Source organism: Podarcis raffonei, chromosome 13 (assembly GCF_027172205.1).
Source record: "Podarcis raffonei isolate rPodRaf1 chromosome 13, rPodRaf1.pri, whole genome shotgun sequence".
In the NCBI taxonomy this organism is placed as follows: domain Eukaryota; kingdom Metazoa; phylum Chordata; class Lepidosauria; order Squamata; family Lacertidae; genus Podarcis; species Podarcis raffonei.
Window position 1 is genome coordinate 1,624,621 of NC_070614.1, and position 20,499 is coordinate 1,645,119.

The window sequence follows — 20,499 nt, forward strand, 5'->3', positions numbered from 1 at the left end:
GTTTGTGGTCCGTTTCAATGGAGAAATGGCGACCATACACATAATCATGGAACTTTTTGATTCCTGCCACAATTGCAAGCGCCTCTTTGTCAATTTGAGCATAGTTGCGCTCCGTGGGCAACAACGTACGGGAATAGAAAGAGATGGGCTTTTCCGACCCATCCGGTTCCCTATGACTCAGCACCGCCCCCAGGCCGTATTGAGAGGCATCACATGCCAGGACCAGCGGCTTCGACTCATCGTAATGAGCAAGGACGCTCCTGCTACTCAGCATTCCCCGCAAGGAGTCAAAAGCCTTCTGCTGCCCCTGCCCCCATCGCCACACATTCTTTTTCTGCAACAGTCTATGTAATGGTTCAGCTACCGAAGCTTTCTTGGGTAAGAACGAATGATAAAAGTTAATAAGTCCCAGGAATGACTGCAACTCCGTCTTGTTCTGTCGTCGTGGTGCTTCAATGATGGCCTTAATCTTAGCATCTGTGGGGTGGATGCCTGATGCATCAATTTTAAACCCCAAGAAATCCACAGTTGGCACCCCAAAACTGCATTTTTCCTTTTTCAGTTGCAACCCCACCTCCTTGAACTTGAGCAACACTGCACGGACACGCGCAACCAGTTCCTGTGGGTCTTTTCCAGCAATCAAAACGTCATCAAAAAATGGCAAGACCCCCGGCAGACCTCTTAACAGGCGTTCCATGAGCCCTTGAAAAATCCCTGGGGCCACACAAACTCCAAATTGTAATCTGTTAACTCTGAACGCCCCTTTATGTGTGACAATAGTCTGTGCTTCCGCTGATTGTGGGGTTACTGGCAGCTGTTGGTAAGCTTGTGCCAGGTCAATTTTGACGAACACCTTGCCCCCAGCCAGTTTAGCCAACAGATGTGATACGACTGGAATGGGGTATGAGTTTCCCCTGAGTGCCTTATTGATAGTACATTTGTAATCTGCACAGATCCTGACTTCCCCATTTGCTTTAAGGGGCGTGACAATTGGAGTCTCCCACTTAGCAGAGTCCACGGGTGAGAGAACTCCCTGCTTGACCAATTTATCCAGCTCTCCTTCGATCTTGGGTTGCAGTGCAAATGGCACTCGCCTTGGTTTGAGTCGGATTGGGGCCACCCCAGGGTCCAATTCGAAGTCAACTGGGGGCCCTTTATAACAACCCAGTTTTCCATTAAAGAGACCAGCAAATTCTTTGCATAATGCCTCGCTCATCTCAGGGCAGGTTTGGATTGAATTAAGCCCTGATATACTCAGTCCCAGGCCGGGGAACCAGTCAGTGCCCAGGAGACTGGGGCGACTGCCCTTCGCAATCACCAGTTTGAGTACCGCCTGTTTGTCCCGGAACTGTACTCTCACGGCACACATTCCCATGACATGGATGCGGCCCGCTGAGTATGACTGCAAAGTTGCCGGGAAGGGCTCCAGAGGGGGCAACTTACCCCTGGGGAAGAATGTCCTCGCGGTCTGGTCCGACACGATAGTGAATCCAGATCCGGAGTCCACCTCCATGTCGCACAGCTGACCCTCAATCTTCACCTTGACGTGTGCCTTGCCTTGCGCTGGAAACTGCACGACCCTCCCGTTGATCTCCGTTACGTAGTGGCAGTCCTTTAGAACATGGTTTGCTGTGGGCGGTCTGCGATGCTCCAGTCTAGGTGCTCCTGTCGCTCCCAACGCCGCCGATCTACAGACCCTGGCGATGTGACCTGTCTTCCCGCACGTCCGGCACATAGCATCCCGGAAACGACAACTCTTCCGCTCATGGTTTCCGCCACAACCAGGGGGGAACAATATCAGGCAATCACAGTCCTGCCTTTTGGAGGAAACCAATAAGACAGAGGATCCAAATACAGCAGCTTAAATGAACCAATAGTAGCTGTACCCTCTGGAACCAAAAGGCAGTTACTTTACCCTAATGCAAATACAGACAATAATAATACAGATATAAAATCCTTTGACTCAATACACAACAGTCATGGACATTCCTTAGACCTGGTGTTCACCTCTATGGATGTGGGTGATCTGACACTAAGTAAAAGTGAAACAAAAGAAGTGCCATGGTCAGATCACTTCCTGGTGCAACTGTACTTCTCTACAACCTTCCCCTCTGCAGGGAGGTGGGACCAATTCGGATGGTCCGCCCCCACCACTTAATGGATCCAAATAGTTTCCAGAGAGTGATAGAGATGTTTTATCCCATGTTGATGATTTTGCAAAGTTTTTTGCAGATAGTTGCTCAGATTAGGAAGGAGGTAGACTCCACTGTGGGAGCAGGGCCTGGGGGGGAGAGTGCTAGAGTTCTGTCTAGTCAAGTTGCATGGGATCAATTCCAATCTGTACCTCTGAGGATGTGGACAGGCTGCTTGAACAAGTGAAACCGATCACCTGTCTCCTGGATCCTTGTGATCCTGGCTAATAAAAGCTAGCCGGGAAGGGCTGGGTGATGGGCTCTGCGGGATGGTGAATGTTTCCATCTGTGTCCTGCTGCATGACATTGCCCTGTATTTCGCTGGTAAACATTGCATCCATAGCCTCATAAAAGTTTCCCAAGTCCTGGAAGGCATTGTTTTCAGCTCACCTATTCCCTGGCGCCCCCCTCTAAATGAGCAACCACAAAGGCAACCCTCTCCTTGTCATTTTCAAACTCCCTCCTTTGCAAGTCCAGGGCGTATTTGATCTCAGTCTTAAAGGCAAGGTATTCCTGAGGGTTCCCACTAGATTTGCTCACCAGCGACAGTACCTATCTCCCCACCAGAGTGGCCCTGATTTGCTGGTCCTGCGCTCTGCACTCCTCCAGTCTGGCTCCCAGCCCTTCCAGGTCCGTGTTTCTCTGCCTCAGGGCTGCTACTTGATGCGCAATTTCTTCATCCATTGTGCTGCTCTGCACTGCTACACACAAGCAACCACAGTGACTACCGGAATACTGTCAGGTTTGCAGGTGGTTGCTTGCAAGTAAACAGCCAGGACTCCAACCTGTCTTTTACAGGTTTTATTTAGAGCAAACTATGTACAGTGCAGGTGGCGCTGTGGGTAAAACCTCAGCGCCTAGGACTTGCCGATTGCATGGTCGGCGGTTCGAATCCCCGCGGCGGGATGCGCTCCCGTCGTTCGGTCCCAGCGCCTGCCAACCTAGCAGTTCAAAAGCACCCCCGGGTGCAAGTAGATAAATAGGGACCGCTTACCAGCGGGAAGGTAAACGGCGTTCCGTGTGCTGCGCTGGCTCGCCAGATGCAGCTTGTCACGCTGGCTACGTGACCCAGAAGTGTCTGCGGACAGCGCTGGCTCCCGGCCTATAGAGTGAGATGAGCGCACAACCCTAGAGTCTGGCAAGACTGGCCCGTACAGGCAGGGGTACCTTTACCTTTATGTACAGTGCAGGAACCCAAAGTTCATATCTGTCTCAGTCACTTGCACATTCCGGGAGTGCCCCTTTCCAGTTCCCCCCCAACATAAGAACTTGGCCACCCCAAATCTCCGCATCTCCTCCTTCCGTTTCACCCCTCTGCGAAAACTGGGTGACTGAAGCGGCATGTCTGTTTCCTGACCAGCCTGGCTAAGCAAAGCGCTTGGGCTCACAGTAGCATTGTACTATGAGGCTGCTTGTTTGGTATGGATTAGGGACTGGATAAAACTGGAAAAGCAAGAAGCATTGGATTTGGAAGGCCATGACAACAGATTGGGATGACACACATACTTATGGTATGGGAAAGGAAAAGTACATAAAAGTTTTTACAATCATATAATTAGGAAATCATTAATGAGAGTTTGGGAGAGATACAAATAGACCAGAAGACCCCTTGGTGGCTTTCACCACTTGAAGCTTTATTGCTCAAGCCACTTGGTAAAAAAGGAAAATGGCTTACATATAGGGATTTGCTAAAGGATCAAGAAGGAAAATGGAAATTAAAAGAGTATGAGGAAATAAAAGACTATTTTCAGAGTTGGCTACATTAAAGGCAACTACACGAGATATATAAAGAAGACAAGAAAGGATTTAGTTACACTACTTCTAGATTTCAAAAGGAAGTCATAGAAGGGAAAGTGAAGTTGCTGAAGGATGCATATAGTATTTTGCTAGAATGGGAAACAAAAGATGAAAAGGTGAAATCAGTCATGATTAAATGGGCACAAGATATAGATCATAACATACTATTTGAGGACTGGGAAAAATAGTGGAAAACAGGTTTAAAACCTACAGATTGCTCTCTTTTGAAAGAAAATTATATGAAAATGATGTATAGATGGTATATAACACCAGTACAGATTGCAAGAATGTATAAAACTGGGTCAAATGCATGTTGGAAATGCAAAGAAAAAGAAGGGACTTTTTACCATATGTGGTGGGAATGTAGAGAAATTAATTTTTGGGGGGAAATAATAATGAGTTGAAGAAAATGTTTAAACTAACATTTGTCAAAAAACCCAGAAGCATTCTCGTTAGGGATTGTAGGAAAAGACCTGCCGAGGAAATGAAAGAACTTATTTATGTATGTGACAACGGCGGCAAGAGTCTTGATAGCACAAGGATGGAAGAATGAAGAACAGTGGCAAGGGAAATTGATGGACTATGCGGAACTGGCGAAATTGAAATAAACTGCGAGACAAGGACAACTGTAGCTTTAAAGAAGAATGGGAACTTTTTACAAATTACTTAAAACAACAACAAAATGAATTGGACTCTTTGGCAGGTTTTGAATAAACATACACAAATTTATTATTGTTAGCATAATAGATAATTTAAGGATCTTTGCAATTTCTAATGGGCATTGATTTCCAGGGGTCTCCTCTGAGTAGGACATAGTTGGCTACAACCCATAGTGCTGTACAGCAAGCTAAAGGCAAAAGTGGCATCTTAGCTTCAGGCTTACACTCCAGTGATACTGGATAGAGCAGCCTTGTCTCCTGTTCCTCCTCCCGCTTCACAGCAACGCGCCTGTCCAGCGAAGCCCGAGGAGGAACAGAAGGGTCTTCTTCTGTTCCTTCTCCAGCTTCGCTGAAGGGCGCTGCCCCTTCTCCCTCTCTGCGCAGCACCTCTCCTGTGAAGGAGGGGCGTTGCGCAGAGAGAGAGAAGGCACAGTACCCCTTCAGCGACGCGTCTGTCCTGGCTTCTGCTTTAGCCCTGCGCAGTCTCTTTGGGCAGGGGGAGCCTTCATCCCGCTGCCCTGAAGAGGCTTGGCGCGGTTACCCCAGAAGCCAGAACAGCCACATGGTATCCCAGAAGCCAGATCCCTTTTGCTGTTCTGGCTTCTGGGGTTCAGAATAATTTTTTCTTGTTTTCCGCCTCCCAAAACTAGGTGCGCCATATGGTCCGGTGCGCCCTATGGTGCGAAAAATACGGTATATATGTAGCATTTATATTGTATGGTGAAACTTAGCAGCGTAGATCTGCACTGAATTCTTACAAACCTTTACTTAAAGCCTGTCCTGAGCATCACAATTGCTGAGGAATCAGAAACCATGTAGATTAAAGAAAAGCTCAAAAAAAAGAATAGATTATTCATAGCTCCTGAATGACAAAATAGACCCATCTGACGAGCTCAGAAAGTTGCAAGCATGATTCATACGTACCAATGAACAAGATGAAGAAAAAGACCACAACCTCCCAAGGTTCAGCCTTGGGTGGTCCCTCAAGCTTGCTACCAAGAGCATAGAGTTCATTCTGAAATCCCTTGGTAGACATCCTGCTTGGGTTAACCCACGTTTTGTAACACTGGGGGACAGGACAAGGGGGTAGGGAGTACAAAAGAGATAATTTGTCAGTTTCTACTGTTAACTTTCATAAACTGAAACCAAGAAGGAACTGCCTGTTCTGTGGTGCTAACTAAATTGAGATCATCAGCAAAACAAGTTTAGCAGGACTCTGCCCTTGATTTTCTAGTCATGTGCACAGCAGTTCAGAAGGAGGCTTATTAGACACATCCAAACAGAATGTACATTCAAGACAATCAGAAATTGATTTCCCTAATTCTGACTCTCATTATTTCAGAGGTTACAGCAATAATATTGCTCTTCTTCCTGAAAAATTACTTCCTCCATCAAAATATTTGCCCATGTCAGGTATTTATTTAAAATATGTATAGCCCATCTTTCCACGGGCTATAAGTGTGTGTGTGTGAGAGTAAGTAAGTAAATAAGCACAGACTTGTCCATAACTATTTTGTCCATAATAATTATCAAAGTTTATCGCAAAGTTTTTCTTGATCTTCCATCAAAGAAGAAACGGCTTACGTCTCTACTCCTTTCACCTTCAGAAGAAAGTGTCTGGGTTCCACATCAAGTGCATAATGCTGCAGCATTCCATATTCCACTTTGTCATGTCATGTGTTCTAAAAGGTCAGGGGTCAGAAAACTTTTTCAGCAGGGGGCCGGCCCACTGTCCCTCAGACCTTGGGTGGGGGGCAGACTATATGGGGGTGGGGGGTGGGGATGAACAAATTTCTATGCCCCACAAATAACCCAGAGATGCATTTTAAATAAAAGCACACATTCTACGCATGTAAAAACACGCTGATTCCCGGACCATCCGCGGGCCAGACTGATAAGGCAATTGGGCCACATCCGGCCCCCGGGCCTTAGTTTGCCTACCCATGTACAGTGGTACCTCGGGTTAAGAACTTAATTCGTTCCGGAGGTCCGTTCTTAACCTGAAGCACCACTTTAGCTAATGGGGCCTCCCGCTGCTGCCGGAGCATGATTTCTGTTCTGATCCTGAAGCAAAGTTCTTAACCTGAGGTAATATTTCTGGGTTAGCGGAGTCTGTAACCTGAAGCGTATGTAACCCGAGGTACCACTGCATTGCTGCATCATCTGCATAGATCAGAACAGGGATGCGTCTTCCAGCAAAGAAGGTGCCCAGCTGGGCACCCTACAAATGTTGTGCTATTTGCGATTATTCATAATTTCCTCCCGCATCTTTTATTATACTCCAAGTCCTTTACCTCTGCCATTATGTCCAGAATTCAACCTTAAACTACAAGTGTTATTCCAATCCTACTAACGATTTTAACTATTTACAATTAAGATAAGTTATACATTTTCCCCATTCCTTATTAAAATTTTGGTCTTCCCGATTACTGATTCTTTCGGTCATTTTAGCCATTTCAGCATAGTTCAGTTTTCTCAGGAGTGTGGACAGTAGCATCAATGGAGAAACTCGCCAGTCAAATGCTCCACCCAAGATGCTGGCAACCTCTTAGAAATATGGTATTTTATCCTAACCTTTTCAGTAGATAATACTATCTGGACCCCACTATGCATGAACAACTCTGGTACAGCGTGTTTCGCTAACAGTCATTCTCATTTCAATAACTAATTGGAAACTTGCTGAGATTTATTGTAATTCAATAAGTCTGTAGAACTCGGCTGTGGTGCTCCTTTCCCAGAGGTGCATCTGGCTGCCTCAATATAAAGTTTTTGGCGAGTGCTTAAAGTGCATTGCGTTACCCTGGCCTTTGGCGCCTGAAATCTGTGTTTTCAGGATCCACCTTATTCTTGCATATGCAATACATTTTAACTGTTTTTAATTCCCAATTTTAAATTGTTGCAACCCACCCTGGGAACTGCTGGTGAAATGTGGGTAATAAATTTAATAACACATATGCAAAAGAAGCAGTGGGGGGAGCCAACAAACAGTAAATAACAAATATGTTTATTTTTTATAACAAATATACAGTGACTGTAAAAAAAATTAGTTGCATTGTTGTCACCTAGTGGTACAAAGAGTAAAAAAACCACCACAAGTACAAGTCATAATTTGGTATTTAAAACATACCAGAACAGAATATCTTATTATGCAATTTGCACATAAAAAGGGTATGCCAGACTTTCTTATAATTTACAGAAGTTGATAATGACGGCTCCTACAAGCCCAATACCTGCAACAGAAGTTTAGCTGCCAACTGTGGCTGAGTAAGATTTTCATGTGTGATGTTTTCCCTAACACAACCATCATTAGCACTGGGAACCCCATTTCTCCTATAGGTCAGGCAATGCTTTCAAACATCTGGCTCCATCCTTTCCCTATCCCAATAGGAAGAAAGCAACTGGAAGCCTTTGACTTTGCCACAGCTGATCTAATTCCTGCAGACCTCAGAAAACAGTGTGAAAACAGGGTCACAGTTCACAGCAAATGATGCAACTTTTAATTGACAACTGATAAAAGGACAAGCTTAGAAGACTAAATAAGACATTGATTTGTACATCATAAACAGTTTGCTAAATGGATACTTCACTGAGTGGGCCAAAAATGAAAAATGAAATTCTTTGGTGTAAAAATATATATGAAAAGGTGCTTTCATTTCCCTCAACATTAGATGTACAAGATGGGGAGTAAAAACCAACAAGCCCATTTTACACTAGCTAATAACAGAATGGAATGCCTTCCTTGGCACTAGCCAGAGTGAACATAAAAAGGCTAACATCTCAGCCAATCTATTTTTGTCCCAAAATGCACCAAAAATGTGAAAAACACATTTTCAGGATTAATTCCATTAAATTCAAAGCTACTCCAAAATAAGAGATTTGGAGTAGACTCTTTGATCTGGCACATTCAATTAAAACAAATCCAAAGAATTATTCCCAAGTAGTGACTGTACTCTAAGAATCAAACACAGTTGGTTTCAAATTCTGTGTCACAGGGTGCTCCAATCAATGGGTTTCTTCCCAGACTTTTTCAGCAATTCATTTGTTTTAGAGAAATGCTTACAGCCAAAGAAACCCCTGTGCACTGACAGGGGTGAAGGGTGAGCTGTCTGTAGGACGTGGTGCCGTTTCTGCAAGAAATCAGAGATGTTAAGACCTTGTAGTCATCCCGCCCCACTGAACTGCCACCACATTTGCAGAATCTTAGGTTTTGTACTGCTGTTCCATGGACCAATATCATTTAACAGAAACACTGACCAAACCTGAGCCCATCCTCTAATAATCCCAGTTCTGCAGTCCCAGAATACCCTTTTAAAACAATGTACTCTAATGGGTGCTGCATGAGGCCATAATCCAAGCTCAGGATTAGATTCCATGCTGCATACCACACAGACCAGCTTCCAGCCTTTTCCCCACTGTCCAGACAAGTGTCACTTCCAGAGGAATGGAAAAGCAACGGTGCACTTACCCTGTCAATAGAGCTGCCTTTCCTCTGAGCATAAGCCCCCCAAAGCATGAAGACCACACCATCCAAGTTGCTGTTTAGCCAGGAGACCACTGCGTCTGTGAACTGCTCCCAGCCCTTCTCTTTGTGGGAGTTGGCTTGGTGTGCTCGGACTGTAAGAACAGCATTGAGTAGCAGTACTCCTAGGTTGAAAATGAAACAGGAAAGGGTGAGCAAGCATGCAGAAAACATTAAATAAAAATATGCTGCTTTTGCTGCTAGGAAGGGCAAATGATCAATACTCTGCACACAAAATATGTTTATCCCAGCCAAATTCTGCAACACCAGAAGAGGTCAACCCCCACCTCCCAGCGTATTTGAGGGCATTTTATTGTAGCCTGTGTGTTTAATTTAATGCTAATGGCTGTATAAACTTATAATAAGCAGCTGTTCTGTAAGGGAGCTGCATGTAGCAGCAAAACTATCCACTGTTCTGTAAAGTCTGTACTGTACAGTCATACCTCGTGTTACGTTTGCTTCATGATACGTTTTTTCAGGTTGCGTCCTGCGGCGACCCGGAAATACTGGAAAGGGTTACTTCCGGGTTTTGCCGCTCGCGCATGCGCAGATGTGCAAAATGAAGTCACGCGCATGCGCAGAAGCAGGTTGCGTTCTGCTCATGTTGCGAACGGGGCTCCGGAACGGATCCCGTTCGCAACCAGAGTACCACTGTATTTGAGCTAAGCTTGCTCTTTTCAGCAAGATCTAGCCTCTCTGAAGCAGCAGGAGGCTGGGATTGTGTTGGATGTTCAGGGGCTGTTTCCTTGCTAAAATCTGGGGCGTGCTGAAAGGAATTCTCCATCCACTGCTGCAAGTACTATGACTGACTGCTGGAAAGAAGCAATCTGTACCCAGAAGGTGAAACAAACACACATGATAGCAACTGGGGGAAGCCCACCACAGGGGGAAAAGCGCCCAACAAACTTTGATCCTGCTTCACCTTGTTTAGCCCACCCAGTCAAGTCTCCATGGCCAGGATGAGAAAAGCCTTCTATGTCTTCAGCCAGTTCTTTGTAGATGTTCTCTAGGCTACGATCAAAAATCAGAAAGGTTTTGACAGACTTCCTCTCATGCATTTGTATCATAGGGATTTCATTTATAACATAACAATATATTAGTGATAACTATGCAAATGAAAGACTAATGGAAAGGCAGTATTGCATATCTGGTCCTAATAGGACCACAAAGTTTAAAGCCTAATCTTACCTGGGTGGAGGTGGAACTGGTCTCTGGACGCTGAAACAGAGTCCGTGTGCTTGGTTGGGTCCGTGATATGGGTCTTGGCCCAAGATGACAGCTTTTACCTGAACAAAGTTACAAAAGCGGAAATTTGTTCAATACAATCACTCCTGCTATCATTCATCTCTGCCCAGTTTAATACGTCCCTTTGGTAGGACACAGTATGTGGCTGCTTATCCCTTGCTCTTTCTCTCGTGTGTTTCAGAGAAGACCAATGAGACAACTATATAAACACCACAGTTCATGGGCAACCCAGTCAGATGGGGTACAAATAATAAATGATTATAAATTATTATTATTATGTAGCGTGCTTGATTAAAAGCTCCATGTTCAAATCTCAGAACATGGGTAGTTTTAAGGAAGCCCCACCATTCCATTCCATTCCATTCCACCCCTTTCAGCTTCACCTAGCATTTATCCAATTGGATTAACTAATAGTGGCCTCCCTTTACAGTCAGGACAACTTAGATACAGTAGTGTATGCAAAACATTCTGAGGCCAAAATGCAACTAGCAGCACCAAACATTATTGTTACTAGCCCATGGTTTTCAAAACAATGCAGACACAAAGTGCAACGCTTATCTAGAGGCGGAAAAAAGAGAAGATATCACTGACATCTTAGTGACTCCTGAAGGAAAAGGTAGAATAAATGTAGGGCTGATTGTACCAGGCTTACTCACATCACGGATACTGCACATCTGAGTCCAGGTGAAGACTTGATGCACAGCTGGATACACTGTGTAGCGTTTGCGCTCTGCAGCAACAAAGTCCATTAGCTGTTTTGGGAAACAGAAGCAGACAGTTTCCAATCCTGGTTAAGGAGGGCCAGCAGGTTAAGTAGGTAGCGGTTTGATTGCACACAAGCACCTAGGTGTCACACACAATATTGTGTTTCAAGCAGTCATTTTAAAATTTCAATTCAGTTAACGCATAAAGCTTTCTTCTGTCAATACATCCCATTTATGCCCAAGGCTTTAAAGAGAGGCCAGCCAACCAATTGTTTTTAAAGATGTGAAGAGTTTGCTTCACCCAGACTTGAAATTGGATCCCATGATATAAGCCAGGCGGCTGAGTTTTCAGAAAAGTTGTGATGAACTTTCAAGAGATACAGAAACTTGAGAAACATGCTTGAAAGTGAGGGGAACATTGCAAGGTGGAGCCTCCCATTTCAGGACAAGTGATGACCCTGGAGCCCCTCTCCAATTTTTAGCCACAGCTTCTTGCCTAACATCTATGGACTCCAACGTCAGTTGCAGCAAGATACATGCTCAACAATTAACAAAATACTTCTAGCCACCAGGAGCTTCTTGAGACAGGGTAGATCAAATCTAAATACTTTTGCATCTCTCTCGTATATAAAGGCTGATCAATAATGGTTTTGGAGGAACTGTTAATGCCACTTTGGGCCCGCAAGGTAGACAGGAATAACCACTTAATTATTCTGTAAATACAGTATACACAAGGAGAGTAAGACCACATCCTATGTAAATTTCCATGGGTGCTAGCTCCATGAAATATAGAAGGAACCGCTTACATGCAAACATACAAAAGACCAGGTTGCAGGACTAGAACCCTACACACACAATTTCACCCCCCCCCCTCCTCTCCCAAACCTTATACTGTACTCAACAATGTAACTGATCTGTAGAAAAGACTGTACAGCACAACTTGAAAAAAGAGACAAGGTGTTTAAGCCAAGGAAAACTTTAATCATAAATATATAAATAACCCTACACACACTTACTAGGAAGCCCTATTGAACCCAGCGGCACACTTGCGTGAGTAACAAGCATAGAAGTCTGCTACCAAGTATTGAATAAGCTATCGACATGGCATAAAACAGAAAGGGAAGAAATGCATGTCTGTAAAGGAGGAAAGAGATAGGCACCAAGGCAGGCAAGTGTGCAGATTTTGGTACAGTCCATTTGACACAGCACAGCAACAGCAGGTCTGTTTTCGATATAATAAATTAAGGGGGGGGTCTATTAAAGTGGCCCGGACTGCAGCTCCGTGCGGGAGCACATCCTTTGCTGCATCAGGTGCGTTGCAATCGACCTTCTCTCCAAAGGCCGTCAGGTAGGGGAGATGGGCTGAGACCCATCCTGGGGAGCCGCCGCGTATCGGACGGGACGGCAGTTCCCCCTTGCCCTGCCCATGGCAGCCCCCCGCCTTCCTCTCCGCCCCTGGCCCACCTGGGCGAAGTAGGGCTTGGCGAACTCCCCGGCGAGAGCGAGCCTCCAGTCCGGCGCGACCTCCGGAGGAGCGAGGCTGCTGAGGCGGGAAGCGAGTCTCTGCAAGGCCGCCGCTTTGTTCCGGCGGATCCGCTCCAGCTGCTCCGGGCTGAGAGGCGGGGACGGAGCGCCAGCCTTCGACCTCTTCGGAGAGCCTGCCTGCGGGCGGAAGAAGCGCGTGAGGGGCGGCCAAGCGGCAGCAGGAGCGAGGCAGCAGCGGAGCGACGCCAGGCCAGGGCCCGCCGCCCTCGCCGCCGCCATGAGAAAACAAAACACGGGCGACTTTCGCGCCCAATTGGCCAGCGACACCAAAAGCGCCGTGTATCGGCCTATCACTTGCGAGATAGCGCCCCCTTCCTTTCTCATTGGTTACGGGCCATCAAAACAGCTTCCTAATTGGCCGCCGGTCCCGAGCCCTGCAGCCCGCTCGCCCTATCGCAGTTCTGCTTGAAAGCCCCTGCCCTCAGTTGATCTGTTGCTAAGGTAGCCCTAGCTCTTCTTGGTTAAGAGCACCCCGTCGGACTTAGTCCCACCCCCGGACGCTTCCCATTGGCTTGAGGGCGGCTAAAGCGCTTCCCATTGGCCGGTACCTCAGGAAGGCGCCTTTTTCTCCCCCGCTGGAAGCGAGCCCCTCGAGCGAGCGAGGGAGCCCCGTCCCCTCTCGCCTGGTTCCCTTTGTACCTCAGCGGCCCCGACTGGCTCCGGGGAGCGGCTCCGCTTCTTGGCCTGCGCCGCCGAGAAGAAGGAGAGCAGCGTCTTCTGGCCGATCATGGTGGCTCCGCTCGCAGACGGGCTCCGGCGCTGCAGCTCGGGAGAGAAGGGCGCCGAGGGAAAGGCAGCAGGCGCAGCAGCCGCTGGCTCAGCTCTTCTGCCCCTCACAGCAAGACCCGCCGCCGCCGCCGCCGCTCGCTCCCGCTTCAGGTACGCTTTAAATTGGCGCCAAAGCGAGCGCGCATGCGCAGCCGAGGAGCGTCTGGGCCCCGCCCGCCCGCCCGCTCCTTGGGCGCCTGCGCAGCGCCTCTTCTCGGAAGGCGGGTCCGCGGCGGCAAACGGAGGCTGGAGGAAATAGCGAGAAGGACCGTCCTCCTTGCAACAGGCCTTCCATTGCACGCTGTTTGCCGACTTGCGTGATGAGCATGCGCGTTAGGGGGAAAGTGCCGTAGGAAGAGAGAGCAGTGTCTCCGCCTCCGCAGATCACCATCAAAGTAGAATCAAAAATAATATTGGAAACTTCGCCTGTGCTGCTCCTAGGTTATGTTTTGCAATTTTGACTTTACATTCATGAGAAGCTTTGAGGATGCTTGGGAAGCCCTCAAGATGGAGCAAACAGACTTGGTCTTGTTCTGAAATAACAACACTACCATTTTTCTTTCTAGCAGGCAGGGCTCTCGGTTAGTACCTTTTGCAGGAGACGAAGGTGGGACCTGAAACAGGATTCAGGCAGTGAGGCTCCCTGGCCTCGGTTCCAGGAGGAGCCTTGGAGAATATCCTGGGCATTGCAGGAGGTAAGACGTGCACTGGAGGGCAGCCATAGCATAGCACTTGAACCCTAAGGCATGAAAGAGCAGCCTTCCCCTACAATGTATCCCCGGCACCTGCTATACAGGGGTACATTGCTTCTGAACTTGGAGGTTCCATTTTGCCAGCCTCCATGATTACAGATGTCCGCTTGTCCAAGCCAGTGTTCCCCAGCCAGGTGCCAGCAGATGTTGTTGGACTGTGACCCCCGTTATCCCTGACTGTTGGTCATGCAAGCTAGGATTGATGGGAATTGGAATACAGCACCATCCAGCAGGCCCAAGGCTCCCCATCCCTTGGGTAAAGAGATCCTTTGCAGACACCACAAATTATAGTTTCCAGCTGCTGCAAGTATATTAGTAAAAAGAGCACTCCACAGCCAGGAGCGCCCCACTCCAGGCATATCTAATCTGGTTCTGGTCAATCACAGGCTTGCCCTCCTACAGCCTTGATTGAGGTGCGTAGCAACTGGCGATGGAGAAATTCATTGTCCGGGGGCCTCTTAAGACCACAGCAACAAAGAACAAGAGGAAGTCCCCTGGGCCAGAGCAGGAGGAGGCTGACTCTGGTGCGGAAGCCAGTGGAAGAAGCAAGAAGAGGCCCAAGCTGGATGCATCCCACCAAAGCAAGACTCCCTTGGTTGGTGCTTCATGGAAACACATCCGGGCAGAAGGGCTAAACTGCGATTATAGGATCCTTTTCAACAAAGCAGAGGCTGACAGGATCTTCCAGGAGCTTGAAAAGGAAGTGGAATATTTTGAAGGTAAACAGATCTGATCTTTGAATCTTTCATGAATTCTCTGTGCAGCAGGGCTATCTGGAGCATACTATAAATAGATTTCCTCATTTTTATGGCTATTATTATTTATTAAACTTATATACCACCCTTCACCTGAAGATCTCTGGGCAGTTCACAAGATAAAGATACAAGATAAAAGCACAAAATAAAAAGTAAAAAACGAAACAATAACCCCCCCCTCCAACAACACGTTTAAAAGGCTGTAGAATCTTAATTAGCCTGGCTGGAGAGGAATGCTTTTGCCTGGTGCCTAAAAATATATAATGAAGGCACCAAGCAAACCTTCCTGGGGAGAGCATTCCACAAACAGCCATTACGTAGCTATTGTGGTCCTGAGCTGTTTAAGGCTTTATAGGTCAAAACCAGCACTTTGAATTGGACCCGGAAACTAACTGGCAGCCAGTGCAATCAGGCCAGGATCAGTGTGAACGCTCAAACCGTCTTGCCCCAGTGAGCAACCTGACTGTCAAATTCTGCACCAGCTGAAGTTTCCAAACCGTCTTCAGGGGCAGTAATGATAATAATAGCCAGGCTGAGAAGCAGTTTCTCACTGAATGGCCATTGGGCAGGGGGCTGCAGTGAAGAGGCTTGTTTAATGGGGAAGGGCCATAGCTCAGTTGTAGAGCACCTGCTTTGCATGCAGAACGTACCAGGTTAAATTTGCAGAGTTGCATGTCTCTGTGTGAAACATTCTTCTCTCCCCACACCCTTCTCTCCCTCTGGCCTCTCCCAACTCGCGGCAAGAGGTTTTCTCCTCTACATCTGTCTCTCCTGCTCTCCCTTTCTCCTTTCCACACAAACTCACACACGGCATGGAAGGAAAAGCAATTTCTAGAGGGGTGGTGATGCAGGAAGCAGAGATCAACCGCAGTGTCCAGAGGGCCCCATGAATTGAATCGGGGGGCCACCACAGGTTCCCCACCACTGCTCTCAGGGGAATTTTTTACTTGGTGGCATTTCTTCCCTGCATCTGGTTATGAAAGCCCATCTTGAGTTTGTCATCTTTTTTTCAAAGCAGGAGAGTTCACTAAACTCCACATATTTGGAAAGTGGCACAACATCCCAAGGAAACAAGTGACCTACGGGGATGCTGGCTTGACGTACACATACTCAGGTGTCACTTTCTCGCCCAAGCCATGGATTCCAGTTCTGGATCACATAAGAGACCAAATCCAGCTAACCACCGGGGACACCTTCAATTTTGTTCTCATTAACAGGTAACGTTGGGCAGGTGGTGGTGGTTAGTATGGCATTGAGCACCAGGGAACCAGTTCTCCATGCCCAATCCCTTACACTAACTTGTGACTGCTGTTGTCACATACAGAGGGCAGTGCAGGAGGAGCTTGACATCCTACTGCAATTCTGCAGGAGCCACCCTTGACTACGTTTGCCAACTGCTGCTCTCCAGATGTTTTTGGACTACAATTCCCACCAGCCACTGCCAGCAGAGTTACATGATACTGAGTTTATGGGAACAAAAGGACATTCATTTTTGCATTTAACATTTACATTCAAATATCAGTCATAATAATAAAAAATAGGATTCTCTGAGTCCTTGGACTTCCTGCCACCCTTCCATGGGTTCCATTATTAATCTTTTCCCACCTGCATCCTATAAAGTTCTCTATTTATCTTTAATATTCAATTTATACCATTGTTCATGTTACATCGGAAAATAACAGCTGGGCAGAGCTGAGTGGGGAACAGCTAGGAGAAGTAGAGAGAGAGAGAGAGAGAGAGAGAGAACGGACTCCCCTTTGCTGCAGAGTGTCCAGCCTTTATCTCCAAGGGCAAGGAGAACTGATAAGGTTGCTATGCAGAAGGCTCAATGGTTGTGAGATGCCGGGGAGGGAAGCTTAATTGGGAGCACCTTTATCTCGGGAATGGATGCTTCGTTCTTTTCCTGTGATCATTAAAGACCCTTTAAATGGTAAGGGACTCTTGTCGCTTTGTCCTGCTTATCCGCAGCCAAAGTGGGGGGGGGGGGGAGAAAGCCAAGCCCCCAGAGCCTGAGAACAATCTTTTCTGCTCCCTTGGTATTTTTGTACCTAAAATTCCTTTAAAAAACCTTCTAGTTTTTTCACAAATGTTATTTTAAACATTTTTTTCAACTCATTATAAATTATTTTTCAATGCTTTTGCTATCTTATACACCCACCACATATAGTAGAAGGTGCCTTCTTTTTCTTTACGCTTCCAACAAATCTTTGTAGTAGTTCTATACATTTTTGTTAATTTAGTAGGAGTTTAATACCAACGGTACATCATTTTCATAGAGTTTTCCTTCAACGTACAGCATGCTGTACATTTTAAGTCTTCCCTCCATAATTTTTCCCAGGATGACAATTGTATATTATATCCAATATCCCTTGCCCATTGTATCAATACAGATTTAACAGTATACATTTTAGAAAGTATTTTCACTTTATTTTCCAACAAGTCTTTTTCAAAAATTCTTTACTAAAACCATTTATTTTATCCATTCTAAATGCATCATTTAATTGGTGATACTGTAACCAGTCAGTTAATAAGTTTTATATCCTCAAATTTCTCATTTTCAGTTGTTCTTCTTTTGTTAACAGCTGTTTATACGTTGCCCATTCATTTTTTGCATTTTATTTTTTTCACAGATTTCACCTCTAGGAGGGAAAGCCACCAAGGTGTTTTTTGGTCTAATAAATATTTATATTTCTCCCATACTACATAAATTGATTTTCTTACCAAATGGTTTAGGAAACCTTTATGTACTTTTGTCTTATCATACCAGAGATATGCATGCCACCCAAATCTGTTGTCATGACCTTCTAAATCTAGAATGCCCGCATTTTTTAACGTTATCCACTCCCAAAGCCAGCAGAGACAGGACGCTTCATAATATAACCTCAAGTCCGGAAAAACCGCCTCTATCCTGTGCATCAGTTAACAATTTATATTTAATCCTTGGCTTCTTTCCCTGCCAGATAAATTTAGAAGTAACTTTTTGCCACTGCTTGAAGTGTCCTTCTCTACTGATAACGGGTACTGGTTGAAATAAAAATAGCATTCTCGGCAATACATTCATTTTTATTACTGATATTCTTCCCCATAGTGATAAGCTCATCCTTCCCCATACCTTTAGGTTTTTCTTTTTTTCTTTCCAAGTGGCTATATAGTTGTCAACCATACCTCTAAATATTTCACCTTTTTTTCTATTGTCAATTCTGTTGTTCGATGTAAGTCTCTTTTTTATTGAACGGTCACATTTTTTACCAATACTTTCATTTTATTTTTATTCAACTTGAAAGCTGCTACCTGACCAAATTCAGCAATTATCTCTAAGACCCTTGATATACTTACCATCGGATCTTCTACTGTTATCACAAGGTCATCCGCAAATGCTTTCAATTTATAAGCTCTGCACCCTACTGTTATACCTTTTATTCTATCACGCCAGGGTTTCTAGAATTAATATAAACAATAATGGTGACAGGAAACATCCCCTTCTTGTCCCTTTTGTTATATTTTTCCATTATCACATTGTTCACTATCAACATAGCCTGTTGATCTGAATAAGTTGCGTCAATTCTCCAAAGGAATGACTCTCCAAAGTTCATCATTTCTATAGTTTTTTCCCATAAAAATCCATGACACATTATCAAAGGCCTTCTCTGCATCTTCAGACATTAAAGCCACTTGCTTTTCATTCATCTGGCGGCCAGGAAGAAAGCCAGCTTGATCTTGATGAATTAAATCTTTTAACACCATCTTCATATGATTTGCCATTATTGGCAAATAGTTTATAACCATTATTTAGCAGAGATACCTGCCTATAATTTTTTACTGATATTAAATCTGTATCTTGTTTTGGAATTAATGTAATATATGCCTCTTTCCAAGAATCTGATACTTTCTCTGTATTCAAAATCTTATTCATTACATCTTTCAAAGGCTGTGCTGAAAGTGCTTAAAGTTTTTATAGTACTTCGCTGATAGACCGCCTGACCCTGGTGATTTACCTGTTTTTATCTGGTTAATTAACTGTTGTAATTCCATCACTGTTACTGGTGCATTTAAGTAATTAGTTTTCTCTCCCGAAATATTTGGCGGCCAATGACCAGTCTAGTCCACCATCCTGTTCTTGCAGTGGCCAAAAAGATGCCTGTAGGAAATCCATATGGTATAGTACAGATTAAGTTGGAAAGGAGGAGAGATGTTGTGGATCTTCCCCTGTGGAACCATTGGGGCAGGACCTTCAGGGCAGAAGTCTAGTTGCTGCCCCCTGAACAGAAGGAGCAGGAGACCAGCACCCCAGACACAGCAGCAGGGCTGGCTTACTGCATTCTGAAGCAAGTGAAATCATGCACATCACTATCTAAAGAGTATAGACCTCCACTCTGCAAGCGCATTTGAGTCCATGGTCTAAAACTACCTAACTGCATCACTCATCTCCCCTCCCTGCCAGGTATAAGGACGGTCACGATCACATGGGGGAGCACAGAGATGATGAGCGAGAGCTGGCCCCTCGCAGCCCCATCGCATCCGTGTCCTTTGGAGCCTGCAGGGACTTTGTCTTCCGGCACAAGGATTCCCGAGGCAAAAACCCCTCGCGCTACATTGAGGCTGTCAAGTTGCAGCTGGAGCATGGGAGCTTGTTGATGATGAACTTCCCCACCAACCGTTACTGGTACCACAGCCTGCCCAGTCGCAAGAAACTCCTGGCTCCGAGAATCAACTTGACATTTCGAAATGTGATGGCACTGACCCCAGGGCAGTGAGAGCGGGAGAGATGGCTCACTGACTTCCACACAGTGTTCGTTTGTCTCAAGAGTTTGGCCATCTAGTTTCTTTGTAGGCATGAATAGAGAGTGTTTCGAAGAGTGTTTTTTTGTTCCTTTTAGTGCCTTTGTGGTAAAAATAAAAAGGCATTTGGGGTCAAATACTTGGCTGATCATTGGATTTCAAATGTTAGTATGGCCATGGTTCATATGGTGAATGTCCAGGTGGAGTGGGGTGGGGGGCTATGCTTGCTTTGTAAAATGCAGGAAGCTTGAGGATTTCCTAGGCGCTTTGGGCGTAAGTGGCTACAGAAAAGGGAGTGACCAGCAGGATGGCCAGTAGCCCATGATCATTAGGCAAAAGCTGCTTCTATAATCTTCTCTGAAGCAAAGCAGTAATGAAAGATAAACCTCCCCTGCCACCCTGATGTATATTTCCTTTGTAATACAGGGCTGGGGAACCTGACCATAGGCCCTTCCGCTTGGTGGATCCAGGTCCCACCACATCTGGAGGGCCACAGGTTCCCCTAGCCTTGTATCACCAGAGCAACTCTTTAAAAATATTAATTGGATTTTATAGCTTTACAAATGTAGAAAATGAAGACAGTAAGACAAAAAAACCATCCTGTATTCCCCACCCTCCCACTTCCCTAGTCCTCATCCAGAGCTATTCTTGAGTTTATAGAAACTGGCATGCAAATAACCAGTGAGTCTTGGTCCCTTGGAACCTACTCAGAGTTCAGTTTGCTTAGTAGTTATTGTGGATAGGTATTAACGGTAAAGGTAAAGGGACCCCTGACCATTAGGTC

At 45.7% G+C, this 20,499-nt stretch overlaps 3 protein-coding genes and 1 long non-coding RNA gene across 6 annotated transcripts; 2 read left to right on the plus strand and 2 right to left on the minus strand.

Moving 5' to 3' along the window:
- Positions 1-328: 328 nt before the first annotated feature.
- Positions 329-1,781, minus strand: LOC128400215 (uncharacterized protein K02A2.6-like; the record flags this gene model as incomplete). The annotated part of the gene is made up of 1 exon (XM_053362324.1): positions 329-1,781. A coding segment is annotated over exon 1 (1,407 nt), but the record flags the coding sequence as incomplete, so codon positions are not given.
- Positions 1,782-2,310: 529 nt separating this feature from the next.
- Positions 2,311-4,718, plus strand: LOC128400220 (uncharacterized). Its single transcript, XR_008327320.1, has 2 exons — positions 2,311-3,022; positions 3,383-4,718. It is a non-coding gene; the product is annotated as an uncharacterized LOC128400220 (long non-coding RNA).
- A 2,913-nt stretch (positions 4,719-7,631) lies between these two features.
- Positions 7,632-13,506, minus strand: UNG (uracil DNA glycosylase). 2 transcript variants are annotated; one of them, XM_053362326.1, is made up of 7 exons: positions 13,301-13,506; positions 12,581-12,778; positions 11,069-11,164; positions 10,356-10,453; positions 10,090-10,178; positions 9,114-9,292; positions 7,632-8,775 (listed from the first exon to the last, which is right to left on the minus strand). In XM_053362326.1, exons 1-7 carry the CDS (start codon positions 13,388-13,390, stop codon positions 8,635-8,637), a joined length of 891 nt encoding a protein of 296 aa, XP_053218301.1. In that variant the 5' UTR covers positions 13,391-13,506; the 3' UTR covers positions 7,632-8,634. The 2 variants fall into 2 exon arrangements, with proteins under 2 accessions (XP_053218301.1, XP_053218300.1); XM_053362325.1 differs by lacking the exon at positions 13,301-13,506 and having other exon boundaries at positions 12,581-12,895.
- Positions 13,507-14,025: 519 nt separating this feature from the next.
- ALKBH2 (alkB homolog 2, alpha-ketoglutarate dependent dioxygenase) lies at positions 14,026-19,852 on the plus strand. 2 transcript variants are annotated; one of them, XM_053362327.1, is made up of 4 exons: positions 14,026-14,124; positions 14,568-14,900; positions 15,952-16,153; positions 19,378-19,852. In XM_053362327.1, exons 2-4 carry the CDS (start codon positions 14,612-14,614, stop codon positions 19,688-19,690), a joined length of 804 nt encoding a protein of 267 aa, XP_053218302.1. In that variant the 5' UTR covers positions 14,026-14,124; positions 14,568-14,611; the 3' UTR covers positions 19,691-19,852. The 2 variants fall into 2 exon arrangements, with proteins under 2 accessions (XP_053218302.1, XP_053218303.1); XM_053362328.1 differs by having other exon boundaries at positions 15,955-16,153.
- The last annotated feature ends 647 nt before the right edge of the window (positions 19,853-20,499 follow it).